A 19,571-nucleotide genomic window follows, 5' to 3' on the forward strand; every position below is an offset into this window, starting at 1 on the left:
CAAGAGACAGTGTCTGAAAAAGGCCACCAAGTCAGAACCAGAAACTCCCTTTTTTTTTTTTTTTTTTTTGAGATGGAGTTTCGTTCTTGTTGCCCAGGCTGGAGTGCAATGGCATGATCTTGGCTCACTGCAACTTCCAACTTCTAGGTTCAAGCGATTCTCCTACCTTAGTCTCCCAAGTAGCTGGGATTATAGGCATGTGCCACCACACCAGGCTAATTTTTGTAGCTTTAGTAGAGACGGGGTTTCTCCATGTTGGTCAGGCTAATCTTGAACTCCCAACCTCAGGTGATCCGCCCGCCTTGGCCTCCCAAAGTGCTGGGATTACAGGCTTGAGCCACCACGCCCAGCCCAGAAACTTCTTTTGAGAGGAGACCTGAGGTGAGTTCTCAGTCCTGCTGACCGGGCATGTATGCAGAGGAGGTATCAGTGAGAGAAGTAGCTAAGCAAGTCATATCGCATTCCCTAAAGGTTGGGAGCAGGCAAGATGGACAAATTCTGGACAAATTCCGGGCTTCTCACTTCTGCTTGGGGAGCCCCTGGAGATGCATACCAGGCTGATAACTTAGTTGGGTTGAAAGGTGGGTTGGAACAGGAGAGAGCCTGTGTTTTTGTTTGCTTGTTTTTAGAAGAGCTTCTTTTCCTAACTGTATGGATTCTGGGTCTCAGGGTTGGGGGCAATCTGAACCCCCCCAAGTCTTCTAGATAGAAGACTCTCTGGTTTGGGGTCCTTGCTCTTCAGGGATTGCTTGCTCTGATGGCCCTGGGAGGAGGTGGGCTCCCTCACTACACATCTCATGACTTCATTATACCAGCACCTGTATGTCCCAGGTGACTGTGGCTGGGAACCAGGCACCTAGGGAATTGTCTCACTGTCATTAGGAGATGCTGGCATTCCATGGCCCAAGAGGGCTGATGTCATCACTCCTGTTTTGCAGATGAGACAACAGATTTCTTGGGGGTTAAGTGACTTGTTTAAGGTCATGGTGGTGGAAACAAACTCAAGTCTAGTTCTTCTTTTTTCTTTTTTTGAAATGGAGTCTTGCTCGGTCACCCAGGGTGGAGTGCAGTGGCACGATCTTGGCTCACTGCAACCTCTGCCTCCTGGGTTCAAGCAATTCTTCTGCATCAGCCTCCTGAGTAGCTGAGATTACAGGCTCGAGCCACCGCCCCTGGCTAATTTTTGTATTTTTAGTAGAGAAGGAGTTTCACCATGTTGGTCAGGCTGGTCTCAAACTCCTGACCTTGTGATCCTCCTGCCTTGGCCTGCCAAAGTGCTGGGATAACAAGTGTGAGCCACCATGCCCAGCCAAGTCCAGATCTTCTAACAAGTGTCGCTGCCCTAAGAGCCCTCTGCTGTTGGGAGCATTTCCCTTCAGTTCCTTGCTTCTTCCTTCTAATTCATCTTGCCAATTGAAACCAGGCTGATCTTTCCAAAATACCCATTCATCTTATCAGAAAACCTACAGTTATTCTTCCCTGCTACAGAATACACCCACGGATGCACCTGAAGGCTTGCTGTTACCTTTGCCATGTTGTGTTCTGGGAGGGTGGAGGTGGGTGAGGGTCTCCTCCCTCCCCAGCCTGGCAGCTCTTGTTCATCCCGCCCATCTCACCTCATTCCAAGTCCGATCCAGCCTCCAGGCCCAGTCAGCTCACCTGGAACTCACCTCTAACCTCTTTTGTCATCCATGCCGCCCATATTTTCTACTTGGTATTTGTGACATAGTTACCTTTACATATATGTTTGTTTTACAGTGATCCTTTCAAATCTCTGCAAGTCTAGTGAAGTCTTCAGCCCCTGAGGGCAGAGCCAACAGGGTCTATTTCTTTATCTGATGCTACAACCAATGTAAATAGAGGGCTGAGGGTAGAGACTGCGACTGCCTTGGGGTAGGTGCCTTTGTTCAGGAGGGAGCTTGAATGGCGGAGGCTGCACCTGGAGGCCGCACCTGGAGGCCCCAGGAGAGGAGTCAGGTCTTCTCGATCTGCAGATGTTTGAGCCTGGGAATGAAGGAACTGCTGAACTTCTGAAGGAGCGCCCTTGCCCCGACCAACCTTGCAAATCGGAAAATGAGAAATCCAGGGAAGGCCCGGAGTGACGGTGGGGCCCTGGGACTCGAAGCCTGACCGCCTCACGTCGCGCTTTTTGAGTCTCCCCCCATTCACCTGTAGTTTGGAGGCGGGAGCCCCCCCCAAACACTCCCCGATCTGGAGCGCTCCCAAAGTCTGCGCGTGCCTGCTGTCACTCTCCGTCTGTGTGCTGAGTTTTCCTGCAGCTTCCTGGGCCTCCTATCTGTAAGCTTTTTCTTTTTTTCTTTTTTTTTTTTTTGGTTGTGCTTCTGAGAAACACTTTTCACAACTTTCTCCCGGCTCTCCCAGGCCGTCCGAAAGCTACGGCATGCTTTCGTCCGGACCCCCGGCTCCCTCCGGGCAGGCGGCTGGGGAGAAGCCCCTTCCCTCCCCTCCCGGGCCCCCGGCCCCGCGCTAATCTCTTCCAGAGCTGGGGGAGGGGCCGGGCGGCCTTCCCGGAGGCGGGGCGCTCCGTGCCGCCCGGCCTGGGCGGGCCCTGGGAACGGGCGGGGAACGGCCTCGCCCCCCGGCCCCGCGCCCCCCGGACCGGAGGAGAGGGGTTGGCCCAGCGCCAGCGTCGGAGCGCCGGCCCCCTCCCCGGGCCGCTCGCAGCCAACCAGGCCCTCCAGCGGGGCCCACGTGACCTGGAGTCCTAGACAAAGAAAATGTTCCCTCCCTCCCCCCCGCCGCCCCCCTCCCCTCACAGTGGCCCCCTCCGCCCCCAGCCCCATCGCCCCCTTCCCCTCCCCCCAGACGGGCAGCTACTTCCAGAGCTTCAGGGCCGGGGCTCACACCTGAGCGCTACCGCCGAGGGGCTGCACCTGGCCTTATGGGTAGGTTCCTGGACGGAGCCCGGGGGAGACCGGGGGCGGGGAGGCGGCAGGGCCGGTGGGAGGATCTCCGCAGCCCTCCGGGTTCTAAAAGAGTCAAGTATGCCTCCCCGGCCCGCAGCAGCTGCGGCGTCCCGGTCCGGCCTGAGTTCTGGAGATTCTGACTTAGTGCTGGCCCGCTGCCTCCCTGCCCACGAGCCCCAAGGCCCCACTCCTCGTGGGCTCCAGTGGCACCTGGCGCCCTCGGGGGACAGGAAGCGCAGCCGGCCGGGAGCCCGGGCCGTGGTAACTGCAAGCTGGGGCACGCGGAGCTGGTGGCCCAGGAGCTGGGTTGGAGGCAGCTTCAGCTGAGCTGGCAGATGGGTGCCTGGCACTTCCCTGTTGACCTGCGTTCCTGGCTGGGGACCACGTTGTCCTCAGGGCCCTGCCAGCTCGCAGCCTCTGGAGAGGGACAGCTTCCTCTCCTGCGAGTTCCTGGAAGCCTCAGGGCAGGGCGCCAGAAAGAAGTGGTGGGGGGTGGGAGGGCACAGTGAGACCCTGACAGGGGACCGGCCTGTGACACCAAGGTAGCCCAAGGCCGCGTGGGCTTGGAGGCGGTGGCGCGCAGACCTCTGACCTTTGGAATGGGAAGCGCTGCAGTCGCCGGGGGAGGGGGAGGCAGCACAGCTGCCTGAGGAGATGGGACTGGATGGGAGGCAGTAGTCACCGGAGTTCCCGGTGGCTTTCCCAGGCTGGAGGGACTTCAGGCCCAGTGGCTTCCGTGAGCCAGCGGGGAGTGGGGAAATGGTGTGGTGTCTCTCTTGAATGCCACCTGGCCTCTCTGCCCTCCTGGGGGTGAGCAGCCTGCAGCCCAAATGGGAGAGCCTCGAGTTCACCCCAGTTTCTCTTACCGTTTGCCGGGAAGGAAGGTAGGAGTGCAGGAGGAAAGGGGGTGCTTTCCCAGTGCCCCAGACAGGCCTATTCTAATGAGGCCCTTCCCCCACCCAGCTCCGGCTGCCCCTTCTTCCCCTTTCGTCAGGCCTCCCGCTGCTAACCCACCCCCTTCTTCCTTCCCCAACCCCACTGCCCCAGTCCCGATGGAGGCCCCTTCCTCCTCTGCCGCCCTCACCGGGCCGGGCGCGTGTTCTGCACCAAGTGGGCTGGGGATGCTGAACAGCTCGCATCGCAGCAGCTGACAAGCTGGGGGAAGTTGTGGAGGAAGAAGAATGTTCAGGAACTCGCTGTGAAGGGGCTGAGAAGAGAGACAAAGGGGCCGTGGGGGAGTGCTGAGGGTGGTGTCAGGCACGACTCCTAGCCCTGGGGAGCCAGGGGAGGAGCCCGGCCCACCCGCTGCTGCCGCCTCTGCCTTGGAAGTGATAGTGGGTCCTTTCCGCTTCCCGCCCCCTGCCCCTTGCAGACCTTATATTGGCTCAGGGGCCTCATCACCTCTGGAAACAGAGTCTTTGGATTATCCAAGGCACCACCCTAGGTCAGCCACCCATGCCTGAAGCTTGAGAAGGCATGGTGGGTGAGGAGCAGCGGCGAGGTGTGGGCTCCTCTGTGAGGGCAACTGACGCAGCTGAGGATCCCAGAAAGGGAGGCGCCCTCCCCCGTAGGGGGTCCACACTTCAGTGCATCTTCTCCTGGGAGAGGAGGTGATGGCTAATTGATAGTAGGAAGGGGAGGGCAGAGTCCTGGCCAGGTGAGAGTGGGACTAGGGAGCGATGAGCAATTACTCCGCATTCTTCCACCCCCGCAGTCCGATCTCTGAGCTCATTCCACCATCCGTGAGCTCATTTTCCCAGCTGTTTGGGGGTTGGGGGCAAAGGATGCATTATCCTGTTTTAGAATTTGTTGAGTCAGAGGAAGAACTAGGACTAACATCTTCAGTGTTTTCAGAATCGCCATAAGAAACAGAATTGTTCTGTGGCTTGGAGGCAAAAACTTGAAGACTCAATGAAATTAAATGAATCTGTAAGATAATATGTTAGACCATTGAGCTTCAAACAAAGGTTCTTAACCTGGGACCCTTGGGTCTAGGGGTCCATTGACAGGCTTTGGGAGAATCTTTGGAATCACTAGTCCATATGTACACCAGATTCTTAAACAGGGCTGGAAAGCTTGCCCAAAATCCTCCCATTGTGCCTTTTTAGGTTGGAGCATCTCCTACCAGAAAGGAGTGCTTCAGAGTCAGCTGCTGGTTGTGAGGCTCTGACTTGAGATTAGAGCTCTTCCTCATACTTCACGGTGCTTCCCCATTCTCTTTGCCCTTGAGGTTGGGTTTGCATTCGAAGCTCTAGGCCCCTGGGGGAAGCGCTTTTGAAAGGCATGTAGAAAATGGGGTTTTTCCCGTCTGAATCTAGTATGGTGGAAATGGGTGTGGAGCCTTGAAGTCAGAGGGCCGTGTCTCCTAGATTCAGTAAAAGGCTAATGGTTCTCCGCTAAGTATCAAGGATTTCATTCTCCTTTGTAGGGATCCTGGAGCGGGTTGTGAGAAGGAATGGGCGCGTGGATCGTAGCCTGAAAGACGAGTGTGATGCGGTGAAAGGATGGAGGCTGTGCAATGGGAGAATAACTGGGGTTTGGATTATTAATTTGTTGGTGGGATGGCAGAGAGCACGCCTGGTCTATAGTGCCTGCTCAGTAAATAACTGAATGAATACATGTATTTATGGATCTGAAGAGTGCACACAGAAGGGGTTGAATCTGGTAACAATACACTCTGGGTGTGATCCATAAGAACTCCAGCATGGCATCTGAGCATGGGAACAGGCAGGCTCTTGGGGGAGCTTCCTATGGTGTTTGAGCATGTGCTGGGGGAGATGGGCTCTTTAAACCCAGAGCAGTGACTTCATTGTCAGCAGACATCGCAGAACTAGAATTGTGGCCTGGAAACCAGGAATAGGAGGGATTGATTGCCCAGGGAAGTTTTGGAGAAGAAGAGAGGGTCCCCCCTGCTTTTTTAACTTTTGGTGACAGAGTCTTGCTATGTTGCCCAAGCTGGTCTTGAACACCTGGACTCAAGTGATCCTCCCTGCTCAGTAACTGAGATTACAGGCACATGCCTAACTGAAGATCCTAGTCTTAAGAAGTAAGATAGGAGAAGGTGGAACCAGTATCTGTGCTTAAACAATATTGCCTGATTAATATTTGGATAGAATTAACATTTCCATAGGCCAGGCAATGACTCGCGCCTATAATCCCAGCACTTTGGGAGGCCGAGGCGGGGAATCACCTGAGGTAAGGAGTTCAAGACCACCCTGACCAACATGGTGAAACCCCGTCTCAACTGAAAACACAAAAATTAGCTGGGTGGTTGTACATGACTGTAATCCCAACTACTCAGAAGGCTGAGGCAGGAGAATTGCTTGAACCTGGGAGGCAGGGGTTGCAGTGGGCTGAGATTGTACCAGTACGCTCCAGCCTGGGCGACAGAGTGAGACTCCACCACAAAAAAGAAAAAGAATTAACATTTCCATGTCATAGGGTGGGCAACTGATATGCTGATGAGGTTGAGGAATATTAGATCAGGGAGGAAGCTTTCCTAAAAGGCAGAAAAGAAGGCTGGAATTTCATGATTTGAGTTTACCTCTCTACTTCAGGTCTGTCCAGTTTTCATGGCAAGGCAGTTGGTTGGCTCTCTCCAGCCCTTGACCTTCTGTCACTGTCCCAGGTTTTGACACACTTGTTGAGAAGGTCCCCTTGAGTGTCAGGTGGCCTTGCCAATTCCTGGAGAGGTCAAGGTGACTTGCATTTTGTTTCCCCAGGCTGAGAAGAAAGCCAAGGTCATTGCAGTAATGAATGCTGTGGAAGAAAACCAGGGTTCTGGGGAGTCTCAGAAGGTGGAGGAGGCCAGCCCTCCTGCTGTGCAGCAGCCCACTGACCCTGCATCCCCCACTGTGGCCACCACACCAGAGCCCGTGGGGGCTGATGCTGGGGACAAGAATGCCACCAAAGCAGGCGATGATGAGCCAGAGTACGAGGTGAGCGGCTTGCTTCTTCACCAGCCGTGGCCAGCTCTTTCCGGGGGCCTTCCACTGCCAGCTCCTCCCGTCCTGCTCTCCTCTCTCCATCTCCCACGGGCCGCTCGCTCTCTCCACCTAACCCCGGGCCTCTTCGTCTCCCCGATTTTGCTCTGTCTTGCCTCATTCAGATGGAGCTCCCTCCTGGCTGTCCTGCCCCCCAGATGCCCAGGGCTGGGGTTGCCATGGGGGGATCAGGGTGGCAGGGCCTCGTGACCACTGTGTAATGATTTCTGCTCCTTGGGGCTCCAGGACGGCCGGGGCTTTGGCATTGGGGAGCTGGTGTGGGGGAAACTGCGGGGCTTCTCCTGGTGGCCAGGCCGCATTGTGTCTTGGTGGATGACGGGCCGGAGCCGAGCAGCTGAAGGCACCCGCTGGGTCATGTGGTTCGGAGACGGCAAGTTCTCAGTGGTGAGTTGTGGGTTTGGCAGTAGCCTGGGGTGGGGGGAAGGTTCTTGATCCTAGAGCCTGTGGTTTTGGCTGGGGGTAATCTGGAATCGGGATGATGGAAGTGGGTTCTACTCATCCCCACTCTGCCTGTGGTGGCTGGAAGAAGGCTTAGGGATAATTAGGTTGCACCTGTGGCTCAGAGAGCTAGGATGCCAGCCCAGTTTTAGCCTTCCAGGAACCTATTCACTAGAATTCCTTTCCACCTGTGCTCAGGTACTTCCCTACTTTTGGTCTGGACTCCTCTCTTTGCATCGGGTTATTGTTTGTCACTGCATCTGGTCCCGTCCAGGGCTGAGACAGACTCTCAGCGCTCCCAGCCGCTGCCAGTTGCAAGGCTCGGGTGGGTGCTTGCAAGTGGAGGCAGTAGCAAACAAGGCCTGGCTTGTCCCCGCAGGTGTGTGTTGAGAAGCTGATGCCGCTGAGCTCGTTTTGCAGTGCGTTCCACCAGGCCACATACAACAAGCAGCCCATGTACCGCAAAGCCATCTATGAGGTCCTGCAGGTGAGTGTCCCTGCTGGGAGCTCGGAGGAGGCGCCTAGAGCACTAGGAGGCCTGGAAGTCAGAGTGCAGGTTGGGCCAGGAGGCAGTGACTCCTTCTCCCCACCTCAGTTGCCACTTGTGTGCCCTTCTTCTTCCTCCTTAGCAGGTCCCCCTCCTTGCCCATGCCACCCTCACTACTCAGAGTCTGGCCTTAAGCCATCTGCCCTCCAGCCTGTCCTGACACCCCCATCCCTGGCATGTTGCTCTCCAGGTGGCCAGCAGCCGTGCGGGGAAGCTGTTCCCAGTGTGCCACGACAGCGACGAGAGTGACACTGCCAAGGCTGTGGAGGTGCAGAACAAGCAGATGATTGAATGGGCCCTGGGGGGCTTCCAGCCCTCTGGTCCCAAGGGCCTGGAGCCACCAGAAGGTAAATGTGGGTGCCTAGCCATCTGGCAGCCCTGCCCACCAGGCAGATCCACAACAGGGCTGGAAAAGCCATGCTTAGGGAGGGTGGCCAAGGCCTCTGCAGAGGGGCCCAGTGGGAATGGCCAGGGTCTCCATTGACCCGGGGTCAGGACTTGAGTGACCTGTTCGCCCTTGGCTGGCTGGAACCAGAGAGTTGGGAGGTGGGACAAGTTGGAGATCAGGCTGCATCTCACTGTAAGGAGGATGGGGGAGGGGCTGGGGTTTCCGGTCAACCTGTAACTGACCTTGGCCCCTGCTTTCCTGCTCCAGAGGAAAAGAATCCCTACAAAGAAGTGTACACGGACATGTGGGTAGAACCTGAGGCAGCTGCCTACGCACCACCTCCACCAGCCAAAAAGCCCCGGAAGAGCACAACAGAGAAGCCCAAGGTCAAGGAGATCATCGATGAGCGCACAAGAGGTAGTTGGCCTGCTTCTGGAGAGGGAGGCACCGGGAGGCCTGCATCCGAGGACTGGGCACGGCGGCCTCTGACACCAGCTCTCCTCCCCTTGCAGAGCGGCTGGTGTACGAGGTGCGGCAGAAGTGCCGGAACATCGAGGGTGAGTTTGTCGCCTGGAAACTCCAGTGTTCCTAGTATGGCGAGGGGCAGAGTAGTGTAGGCACTTAGGAAGGTTTGAATGACAGGGACCAGGGGCAGTGTCCTGCGTGTCACACCACCTGCACCCCGCTTCTCGCACCATTTTCCTGGTGCCAATCCTGCTCTCCTATCAATGGCCTGGGCTGGTCTTCAGGGTTTAGGACTCCCCAGTGACCAGAGGAGGGCACCCCTCTTGGATGTGATGTAACTCGCCTGCTGGTCACCTTTCAGCCTTTCACCTGTGCTCACCATTGTCATCCCTGGTCTGTCTCCCTCAGCTGGGTGCTGGTGGAGCTGGCTCAGGACCCTCAGGGCCTGGGAGGATTGGGGCAGGGGCAGGACTTGAGGATGGCCCCGGAATCCCTCCGGAGTAGCCTGGAGCCAGGGCTGCGTCTCCTGAGCAGGTTTCTGTCCTCCTGTCACTCCATCTCTGTTCGAGGATGGTGGCATTGGTGCTCTAAGGTGGGGGCCTTCTGAGACTGGGGCCACAGTGCCTCTCTTTTCCATGAAACACACTGGACTCTTTTTCTGGCTGCTGCTCTGGCACACTCTTTTTGTGGCTGGTCTGGTGCTGGGCTCCAGCCGGGGAGGGAGAGGCCCTTGGGTGGACTCACCCCATCCCCTCACTCTGCTTTCCAGACATCTGCATCTCCTGTGGGAGCCTCAACGTCACCCTGGAACACCCCCTCTTCATTGGAGGAATGTGCCAAAACTGCAAGGTAGGGCCAGCCCTGTCCAGGAGAGGTGCTGTTGAGGCCGGTCCTTCGCCTCCTGGCTGACTGTGCCCACCACTTCTGGGCATGTATGGGGGTGACACCTGGTATTCGTGGATGTAGACTTCAGAGCTTCCTCTGGAAGCAGGGTCCTGGTGACATGGGCCCTTGGGCTTCAGGCTTTTCACTTGCTCTCATTTTTCTCCTCTGAAAGATTCTTGTCATCTCTTAAGCCCCATTTTAGTCCCCAAATGTGGGGATGGGACAGAGCGGCGGGGACCTGCTCAGGCCCCCAGGAGGGCCATGCCCTCAGGAGCCCAGGAGAAAAGCCCAGAACTATAGGAAGGCCCAAGGTGGTGCCGCAGCCCCCTGCCTGGCCTTGCTCTCAGGCTGTTTGGTTCTGTCCATGGCAGCACACGGGCAGACCTGGTTTCCCCTTCCCAGATCTGCAGCTGGGGTTGACCCTGGCTAGGGAGGTGGTGGGTCTTGTCTCTAGGGCTGAGTCAGGTTCTGCAAGGCCGGGTTCAGAGCCTGCCTTGGTCCTGGCTGTCCTGGGACCTGACCTGGTGGTTTCTGACCCTCCCCACTGCTGTCTAGAACTGCTTTCTGGAGTGTGCATACCAGTACGACGACGATGGCTATCAGTCCTACTGCACCATCTGCTGCGGGGGCCGAGAGGTGCTCATGTGTGGGAACAACAACTGCTGCAGGTGAGGCTGGCCTCCCTCCCCTCCCCCTCCCCCTCCCCTCTCCCGCTTCTCCCTCTCTTTTCTCCCCTCCTTCTACCCGGCTCCCCATAGACCCCCAACCCCAGCCATGCTGGCCTCCTTCCACTGGCTCTGCTTCCCCCCCCGTCCCCTCCCCTCCCCACAGACCCTCAGCCCCTATCCCCCACCCCCCAGCCATGCTTCAGACCCAGTCTTTCCATTCCAGGTAGCAGACCTTGGCTTCCCTGGACCAGGGCTGAGAGTCCCCTTTGCTACTGGGTTTCCTTCCAGGTGCTTTTGTGTGGAATGTGTGGACCTCTTGGTGGGGCCGGGGGCTGCCCAGGCAGCCATTAAGGAAGACCCCTGGAACTGCTACATGTGTGGGCACAAGGGCACCTACGGGCTGCTGCGGCGGCGAGACGACTGGCCCTCCCGGCTCCAGATGTTCTTTGCTAATAACCACGACCAGGAATTTGTGAGTGCTGGGCGGTCTCGAGCTCCCTAGGCTGAGCCTTGGTTGTGGGGCCTGAGCTTCACACGGGGTGTGCGGGTCTAGGAGCCTGGCTGGAGGGTCAGCGCTGGGTGGGAGTGTGGGACACAGCTGGGCGTGCACCTGACCTGTTGTGCTCACTGCTTAGGACCCTCCAAAGGTTTACCCACCTGTCCCAGCTGAGAAGAGGAAGCCCATCCGGGTGCTGTCTCTCTTTGATGGAATTGCTACAGGTGAGGGCGCAGGCCTAAGAGCTACTGGCTGCCTTGTGCTGGGATGCGGGGAGCCATGTGTGTGGGCAAAATGAAATGATGGTTAGCTTCATAGCTCTTAAAATATCACCCCAAAGAGGAAACGTGTGTGAAGTGAAAACGTATGCAGTCCATGGAATTAGATTTGACCAAAAATAAAAAGGTGAACCAGGTGGGAAAGTAGCCTGTGTGCTGGGCACTGCCCTTAGTGGTGAAGACTCAGCAGCAGAGGATGGAGTGATCGTTAGTTGGATTCACAGGGATTTCATAGAGCCTCGAAGGACAGATTCAGCAAGAAAGAAACAAATACGGTTCTGTTGTGTTTTGATTATACACAAGATCTAAGGAAGGCTATTTAAATCACCCATTATCCTTTTATTAATATTTTGGCATAGGTCCTTTTTGGATTTTTTTCTGTGCCTGTGTTTATGTAACCATACATCCATAGATAGATAAATTAAGTGGATAGTGAATGCACATGGTTTTGTAACTTGCCTTGCATTTATTATGACTGCTTTTTCATGGCAAACAATGTAAAGCTACATTCTTTATTTTTTTTTCTTTTTGAGACAGAGTCTCTCTCTGTCACCCAGGTTGGAGTGCAGTGGTGCAATCTCCACTCACTGCAACCTCTGCCTCCTGGGTTCAAGCAGTTCTCCTGCCTCAGCCTCCCAAGGCACTGGGATTACAGACACGCACCACCGCCCCCGGCTAAGTTTTGTATTTTTTAGTAGAGACAGGATTTCACCATGTTAGCCAGGCTGGTCTCAAACCCTGACCTCAGGTGATCCACCTGCCTCAGCCTCCCAAAGTGCTGGGATTACAGACGTGAGCCACCGTGCCCAGCTAAAGCTACATTCTTTATTTGTAAGTGCTGCCTAGGGTTCCCTTGAGTCAAAGTGTCACGATTTATTAGTTAACTCCTATTAGGTCATTTACTATTTTTTCATTATTATAAGCAGTGCTGTGACAAGCATCCTGATATAATATCTTTATATACTTCAACCATTCCCTCCTTAGGAAAACCTTTAGGAGATGCTGGCTCACCCTACAGGCATTGTCTGCTTTATGTGTCTCTGGACACTGCAAAAAGCATCCTAGGTGGTTGTGAAGACACATCCAGCCCTCTGCCCTCCCCCTCAGCCAAGGGTTTCCCCAGCTCTTCTTAGAATTTGTGTCTTTGTTTGGCCAGAGGGAAGATAGGTGGTCTCAACCCAGGGACCCTGGCTAGAGGGTGAGGGTGGGGGCGGCATCCTGGGCCAGATGTTTGTCTTCTGTTCTCAGCTCCATGCTGCTCTTCTCTAAACCTAGAGAAGTTCATTTACAGCTTTTTGTTTCCCAGGCTGGAACCTTGAGACCTTCTTAAATCGTGTCACACTCCAGAAGGCTTTAAAAGCTCCTTGGTGGGGGGATGTTGGGAGCAGCAGAAACAGTGCTATACCCTGTTTCTCCTGAGGTCCTCTTGGTGTCTGCTCCGATTGTTTCCTTGCCTCAGTTCAGCCAGCATTTCTGGAGGGGGAGGGATCATGGTAAGGAAATCAGTGTGGTTAGCTGGGGGGAAAACACAATGGAGGAGGCCTCCTCCCTCTGGAAGAGTCTTTGCAACTCATGAGAGGACTGAGTGAGGAATGGAAACTCTGATGGGGAGGCAGGGATGCACAGAGCTGGGGACTCACAGCAGACGGGGCGGTGAGTCCAGGGTGAGTAGGGCATTGATGAAATCTTTGTGGAGCAGGGAGCATTCAGTTGAGTCTCGAAGTTTGGGGTAGAATTGTAGCAGGAGGTGATAAGAGGGTGTGGAAGGACCAAGCTATAGATGGAGGACAGTAAAAGGCCCCCAAAAAGTCAGGTGATTCTTCCTGGATCCTGGAACCATATGTACTCTCGGGTCAGTTTTCCGCAGCTTTGACTGCCTTCCAGATAGGCCAAGCGAGGCATGAGATGGAGCCTCGATGTCCTTACTATGGATACCCCAATTGGATCCAGAAAGGATTTAAGGCATCTTCAGGGAAAAGATAGGACTTGGGCCTGCAGCTGACCCCACAGGTCCTGTTGGCCAGCAGGCTCACCTGCCAGGACCAGGGTGCCAGGGAGACGGCTCCGAGTAACAGTGCTGTCTGCCGGCTGGCACAGGGCTCCTGGTGCTGAAGGACTTGGGCATTCAGGTGGACCGCTACATTGCCTCGGAGGTGTGTGAGGACTCCATCACGGTGGGCATGGTGCGGCACCAGGGGAAGATCATGTACGTCGGGGACGTCCGCAGCGTCACACAGAAGCATGTATGTCCGTGCTGTGGGGCGCAGCCCGTCCTCCCCTCCCCGCACACTCGGCCCCTAAAGGCAGCCGTTGCCTCCTTTCATTTTGTTCGTTTTCTCTCTTTCTCTTACCCTTTGCCCCAGCCTCTTTTTCTCCTTATCTTCCATTTGTCCTTTGTATTGAGAGGGTAAAGGGCAAATTAAAATGGAGGTTTGGGCTAGGCATGGTGGCTCATGCCTATAATGCCAGCACTTCAGGAGGCCAAGGTGGGAGAATCCCTTGAGGCCAGGGGTTTAAGACCATCCTGGGCAACCTAGTGAGACCCTCTCTCTACAACAAATTAAAAAAAGAGCCAGGCGTGGTGGGATGACCCTGTAGTTCCAGCTACTTGGGAGGCTGAGCCGGAAGGATTACTTGAGCACAAGAGGTCAAGACTGCTGTGAGCTAGCATCACACCACCGCACTGTAGCCTGGGCAGCAGAGCAAGACTCTGTCTCTTTAAAAAAAGAAAAAAGCTATTTGAGGCCTTGCCTACTTGGGCTCTGGCTCCTCCCTGGGCTGGTTTCTGGGCCCTTTATAGTAGAGCTCTTTGGATTAGAGAGAGGTTCCTGTCTTCCCAGTGCTTTTGGCAAATAGCTTTACCAGCCTTCATACTGGGAGGCTCTGGCAGGGTCTTCCCTTGAGCATTACTACAGGCCTTCTGGAGTCCTGAAGGACATTTGGAGGGCATTCCATGGCCCAGACACCCTGCCTAAGACACTCAGTGCGCCGGGTACCTTCAGACTCAGCCGTCCACTTGGGTTGTCTTCCCATTGGGCGGCTGTGCTGCCTGCCTGGGGCATGCTGTTTCCCCACTGGCCTGAGAGATGATCCATCTGGTCCCCTTCTTGTTTAGGACTCGCCTGTGGCTGCAGTTAGGGTCGTGAGCCTGCAGAGCAGCAGGGTCTCCTCTCTTTCGGGTCAGAGGACTTCTTTGCCAAGTTCACAGATCATTTCTCTTTCTTCCTGTCTGCCTCTGTCCCTGGACAGCAGGCCCATCACGTTGCCTTTATCCTCCCAGATCCAGGAGTGGGGCCCATTCGATCTTGTGATTGGGGGCAGTCCCTGCAATGACCTCTCCATTGTCAACCCTGCTCGCAAGGGCCTCTACGGTAGGTACCATCCTTCCCCTCCACCTTCTCAGCTGGTGCTTCCTCCTGGCACATAGGTTTCCTCCTTGGATATTTCTGCCCTGGGACAGCTATTCCCAATGACCCTGTCTTCCCATGCCCTCCCCGTGCCCAAGCCACACCACTGTCTGTGCAGGCAGCCCCAGCTGATGGCTTTCTCTTCCGACCTCTCAGAGGGCACTGGCCGGCTCTTCTTTGAGTTCTACCGCCTCCTGCATGATGCGCGGCCCAAGGAGGGAGATGACCGCCCCTTCTTCTGGCTCTTTGAGAATGTGGTGGCCATGGGCGTTAGTGACAAGAGGGACATCTCGCGATTTCTCGAGGTACAGCCAGCAACCTTGGTTTGGCCAGCTCATTAATGGCTTCTACCTTGGCCTGCTGCTCCATCCCTGTCTTATCTGCATTGTGGAGCTGGGGACTGGTGACTTCTGCTTTGCAAGGGGACTGTTTGGGAAGCCCCAGGCTTTCCAGATTGAAAGGGAGGAAGCAGAGTTAGAGGCCCACCTCAGAAAGAACCGGTGGTCTCACTCTAAGAGGTGGGTGTAGACCTCCGGGGTTGAAGTACCTGTCACCAAATTGGGTGGGGTGCCTGACTCCTGGGGCTGGGCATTCTGTGTGGTGTCCGTTCACACTAGGACCTTTGAGAGGACAAAAATCAGTTTTCCCTGAGCAAGCAGGGCCTGTCCTCACTCCCTGGTACCATGACATGGCACCTGAGAAGCAAACAGGACTTAGCTGAGTTTTCATTCCTCCTCATGTGAGTCCCAGTTTAACCCTGAGCGAAGTCTGAGCCATGCAAAGAGAGCTTCTGCTGCCAGAGGCATGCTCAGGGTGGCCCATCTGGGAGCGTGAGCCAACTTGTGCTCCCGAGTCTTGGGGATGGGTCACACCACGAGCTGGTGTTCTGACTGTAAGTGAAAGCAGGCCTGTGTCTGAGTTATAATCGGGGCTCATGGTAAACCCACCCATAGTCACTGGAGCCTGGGTTCTCCCAGCCTCTGGGTAGTCTGGAGCCACACGGTCCAATATGGTAGCCACCAGCCACATGCGGCTATTTATATTAATATTAACCATTCAGCTCCTCAGTCACACTGGCCTCATTTTAGGTACAAAACAGCCACCTGTACTAGTGGGCTAGTGGCCACTGAATTGAACAGTGTAAATGGAGGACATCCCCACCATCAAAGAAGTTCATTTGCACAACCTGATCTAGAATGTTCAGTAACAGCATGTAGAATGTGGCTAGGTGTAATTCCAGCTTCTCCTGGAGACTGCAGGCTAGCCCAGTGAGTGGCTCCTGAGAGAGAAGTGAGAGTCTTTGAGGCTTTCAGGCTCAGCACCACAGCATGCCGGCGCAGTTTCGTCTTCCTCCTTGGCTCATCTTCAAACCGTCTCCTGTTTTGTAGTCCAACCCTGTGATGATTGATGCCAAAGAAGTGTCAGCTGCACACAGGGCCCGCTACTTCTGGGGTAACCTTCCCGGTATGAACAGGTTGGTGAGAGCTTCCGGGCCTGGGGGGCTGTGGGCTGGGACAGCAGATGGGATGGCCCATGATTGGGGGGTCTCTGAGCCGGGCCCTCTCCAGCCAGCCTCTGCGGGATGCTAGCTGCTCTGCCGGGTTGTTTATTTCCCTTTCCTTGAGGAAGAAGAGGAGTCAGGGTATGGAAAATACTTGTCTGAAACCAACAACTAGTGGTCTTAAAGCAGGACTTTTAAAAGCACTCTCTTTATACAAAAGAGACGTGTGTTGCCGAGTTAGGTAGTTCGTTTTCCCACATTGGTGATGTGTCCCGAGCCCTCTGGTGCTTAGATTCTCCTGAGGCAAAGCCATGGAACATGGCTTTAGGACTGGGAAAGGGGAGTCATGGCCATAGCCTGTTCCAAGAGAGGGAATCTTGCAACGGCTGCATGTGAATTCAGGGTTCTGCTTAATTTTCCTAATCACACGCTTGGTTGGCTTCAGGTCCCTTCTTTGAGAGATTTGCTTCAGTTAGATTACACAGATAAAGATTTTAATATCCAGGAACGAAGAAAATTCATTTCTCAGGTGTAAAACTGGCATTATAAAAAGGCTTTTGAGGCAAAAGAAATTGTCCAGAGTTGGCAATTCAAAAGCACACTGAGAGCCACTCAGTCCCTGTCCATTGTGGAGGGAAGTGTTTTCCAGAGTGTTCTGAGTCATGGGTGATAAACCTCCTTGGTCTGCTACTTGGTATAACTAGGAGACATCATTTCACCTGGCCTCAGTCAGACAGTCTCCCTCCTTGCTATTCCCATGAGGTTGTAGGACCTTTCCCATCTCATACATGTTTGGTAAAGTTGCTGTGGAGGATTTGTTGAGGGGAAGGAGATGGGGCATTGGGGCAGCTGGCCTGAAACTGTCCCCTGAGAGTTTCTGATATACATGTGTATATTGGAAATAGATGGGCTAATGTGGCCCAGTATTTTCATGGTGCCACTCAGTGTCTCCTGACAGACACTGGGGGATTTCTCGCCTGCTTCTTTCATTTCTAAAATACTGAACTCTGAGCTTCTAGGAGGAGCAGAGGTCCTGCACTCAGGGCCGACTGGACGGTGCACGCGTAAACAGTTGGGGTCGTCTGTTGAGAGCCTGACTTGACTGCTGGCCCCATAGTTCCCTCACTGAGTTCTTGGAGCTAGTGCTCAGGGAAACCTTCCTTAAATATCCTTACCTGTCAGAAGAGGTCAGTGTTGAAGGGGACAGCCGTTTTCTGGCCTACACCCTGAGAAGTGATGTGTTTAATGTCAGAATTTTAGTCTTCAGGGAACTGCAGAATTTAAGTTTTTTTTTGAGCTCTGTCACCCAGGCTGGAGTACAAAGGCATGATCTTGGCTCACTGCAGCCTCTGCCTCCCTCCCAGGTTCAAGTGATTCTCCTGCCTCAGCCTCCTGAGTAGCTGGGATTACAGGCATCTGCCACCACACCTGGCTAATTTTTGTATTGTTAGTAAAGATGGGGTTTCACCATGTTGGCGAGGATGGTCTTGAACTCCTGACCTTAGGTGATCACCTGCCTCGGCCTCCCAAAGGGCTGGGATTACAGGCTTGAGCCACTGTGCCCGGCCCAGAATTTAAGTCTTTTAAAACTGTATGTTTAAGACTTGTGGCTTAATGAATCTCATCCAGTGGACACACCCATGTAACAATCACCACAAATCAAGATTCAGAACATCGTCACCCCCAAAGTTTACCTTGCAGTAGAACGCTTGAAGCTCAGTGTATTTTAGACTAACTGATGTAAAGATAGCAGTGCTTTTTTCCCTCTTCTGCTAGCTGTTATCTGCCTATTCACAGTTTGAGACCACTTTTGAATTTACCTCTACGCATGAATGCTTGATGGATTTGTGTTTGTGGATGGCTGCACTGTGTGTTTGCACTGTGTGTGGGGAGTCTGAAGAGGGTTACAACGTGTGTACATGATCTGGGGAAGGAGGCTCTTACCCTGTGAATTAGTGGCTGCTGGGGGAGGGAGGGAGTCATGTGGCTGGGGGCCTTCCCGCTGTCCTCCAGGTTTCTGTTACCGTCTCTCTTCTGCCTCCTAGGCCGTTGGCATCCACTGTGAATGATAAGCTGGAGCTGCAGGAGTGTCTGGAGCATGGAAGGATAGCCAAGGTCAGCTCCAGCATCCAGGACCTCTGCTGGGGGGCAGGGAGAAGGAAGGGCAGGATGAAGTGGAGCCAGGGCCATGTCCCGCCTGCACCTCCAGCTAGTGTGGAGAATGCAATTTAGGAGCCAGTGCAGGGTCATGCAGCGGGGCAACCAGATGAGGGCCTGGGGCTGCTGGCCTTCAGCTCTTCCTCCCTGGTGAGTGTCGCCCACCGCCCCCGGTAGACACTGAGGAGTCTTTACCAAGACCTGGACTTGCTGTGGCTTGTTTTTCATTTTTTAATTTTTTGGCCAAAACCTATTGTAAAAGCCTTAATCAGAGCAGCCTCCCATGATATGGAAGCTCCATTTCTCTCTGGAGCTGGAATCTCCTGGAGTGAGTACCCGAGGCTTGGGTTCTGTGTCAGCAGGTTCCAGCATTCAGAATGATTGGCAGCTCAGAGGGCATCTTTGAGCCCCTCAGTAACTTGGCATCCTTTAACCTACAAGTTACTCCACCTCTGAAAGAGCTAATTCTTTAGAAGACTCGGAAGGTATAGTGGCTATGGCTTCTACTTCTAAAGTCTGTGGCTAGGCTGGGTGCAATGGCTCACGTCCGTAATCACGGCACTTTGGGAGGCTGAGGCAGGCAGATCACCTGAGGTCAGAAGTTCAAGACCAGCCTGGCCAACATGGTGAAACCCTATCTCCACTAAAAATACAAAAATTAGCCGGGCGTGGTGGCATGCACTTGTAGTCCCAGATACTCGGGAGTCTGAGGCACGAGAATCGCTTGAACCCAGGAGGCGGAAGTTGCAGTGAGCCGAGATCGCACCACTGCACTCCAGCCTAGGTGACAGAGTGAGACTTCGTCTCAAAAAAAAAAAAAATAAATAAATAAATCTGTGGCTAGATGGATCTGACTACAGTTGGCCAGATGACCTCCAAGTAGGAAAAAAAGTGGGGCTGTGGGGTGCATGGAGGCTCCTTGCCTGGTGAACTCTGCTCTCTCAGAGCCATACCCAGCCCCCTGTGAGGACCAGACCCTGTCAGGGTTGGCAAGTACCTGGCATACTTGGTAGATGCATGATCAGCATTGGCTGGTGAATGAATTCATGCTCATCCCTCTTTTCTCTTCATCTTCTAGTTCAGCAAAGTGAGGACCATTACTACAAGGTCAAACTCCATAAAGCAAGGCAAAGACCAGCATTTCCCCGTCTTCATGAATGAGAAAGAGGACATCCTATGGTGCACTGAAATGGAAAGGTACCCGAGTTGTGTGGGTCTGGCTGTGGCATGGGGTGTTCTGGTTGCCGTGCTTGCTGGGGCGGCCCTCTGCCTTTCCCACCTGGCTATTTTTCCACAAATGCCCTGGGAACAGTGGGTTTTATCAAGCATTTCCCAACATGGCAGACTCCTGGGGTGGACTCCTGGCCAGCCAGGCTCCTGTGTATTGTAATGCTGGTCCAAAGTAAAAGG

The 19,571-nt window shown here is 54.4% G+C and overlaps 1 protein-coding gene across 15 annotated transcripts in view; it reads left to right on the forward strand.

Moving 5' to 3' along the window:
* DNMT3A (DNA methyltransferase 3 alpha) overlaps positions 1 to 19,571 on the forward strand; it is a 115,246-nt gene that overhangs the window by 88,158 nt on the left and 7,517 nt on the right. For 9 of the 15 annotated variants that reach the window (XM_003734782.6, XM_078349761.1, XM_035272997.3 and 6 more), the window contains 16 exons: positions 6,650 to 6,865; positions 7,157 to 7,315; positions 7,749 to 7,856; positions 8,107 to 8,263; positions 8,572 to 8,721; positions 8,817 to 8,861; positions 9,539 to 9,618; positions 10,210 to 10,322; positions 10,611 to 10,794; positions 10,958 to 11,042; positions 13,194 to 13,339; positions 14,377 to 14,467; positions 14,660 to 14,808; positions 15,892 to 15,977; positions 18,050 to 18,119; positions 19,240 to 19,358. In XM_003734782.6, coding sequence (XP_003734830.3) covers positions 6,650 to 6,865; positions 7,157 to 7,315; positions 7,749 to 7,856; positions 8,107 to 8,263; positions 8,572 to 8,721; positions 8,817 to 8,861; positions 9,539 to 9,618; positions 10,210 to 10,322; positions 10,611 to 10,794; positions 10,958 to 11,042; positions 13,194 to 13,339; positions 14,377 to 14,467; positions 14,660 to 14,808; positions 15,892 to 15,977; positions 18,050 to 18,119; positions 19,240 to 19,358 — 1,958 coding nt within the window. Of the gene's footprint in view, positions 1 to 2,824; positions 3,189 to 5,355; positions 5,463 to 6,649; positions 6,866 to 7,156; positions 7,316 to 7,748; positions 7,857 to 8,106; positions 8,264 to 8,571; positions 8,722 to 8,816; positions 8,862 to 9,538; positions 9,619 to 10,209; positions 10,323 to 10,610; positions 10,795 to 10,957; positions 11,043 to 13,193; positions 13,340 to 14,376; positions 14,468 to 14,659; positions 14,809 to 15,891; positions 15,978 to 18,049; positions 18,120 to 19,239; positions 19,359 to 19,571 lie in introns of those variants that run through there. The other 6 variants (XM_078349767.1, XM_078349765.1, XM_008981038.5 and 3 more) reach the window with 5 other exon arrangements.

This window comes from Callithrix jacchus, chromosome 14 (genome assembly GCF_049354715.1).
Source record: "Callithrix jacchus isolate 240 chromosome 14, calJac240_pri, whole genome shotgun sequence".
In the NCBI taxonomy this organism is placed as follows: domain Eukaryota; kingdom Metazoa; phylum Chordata; class Mammalia; order Primates; family Cebidae; genus Callithrix; species Callithrix jacchus.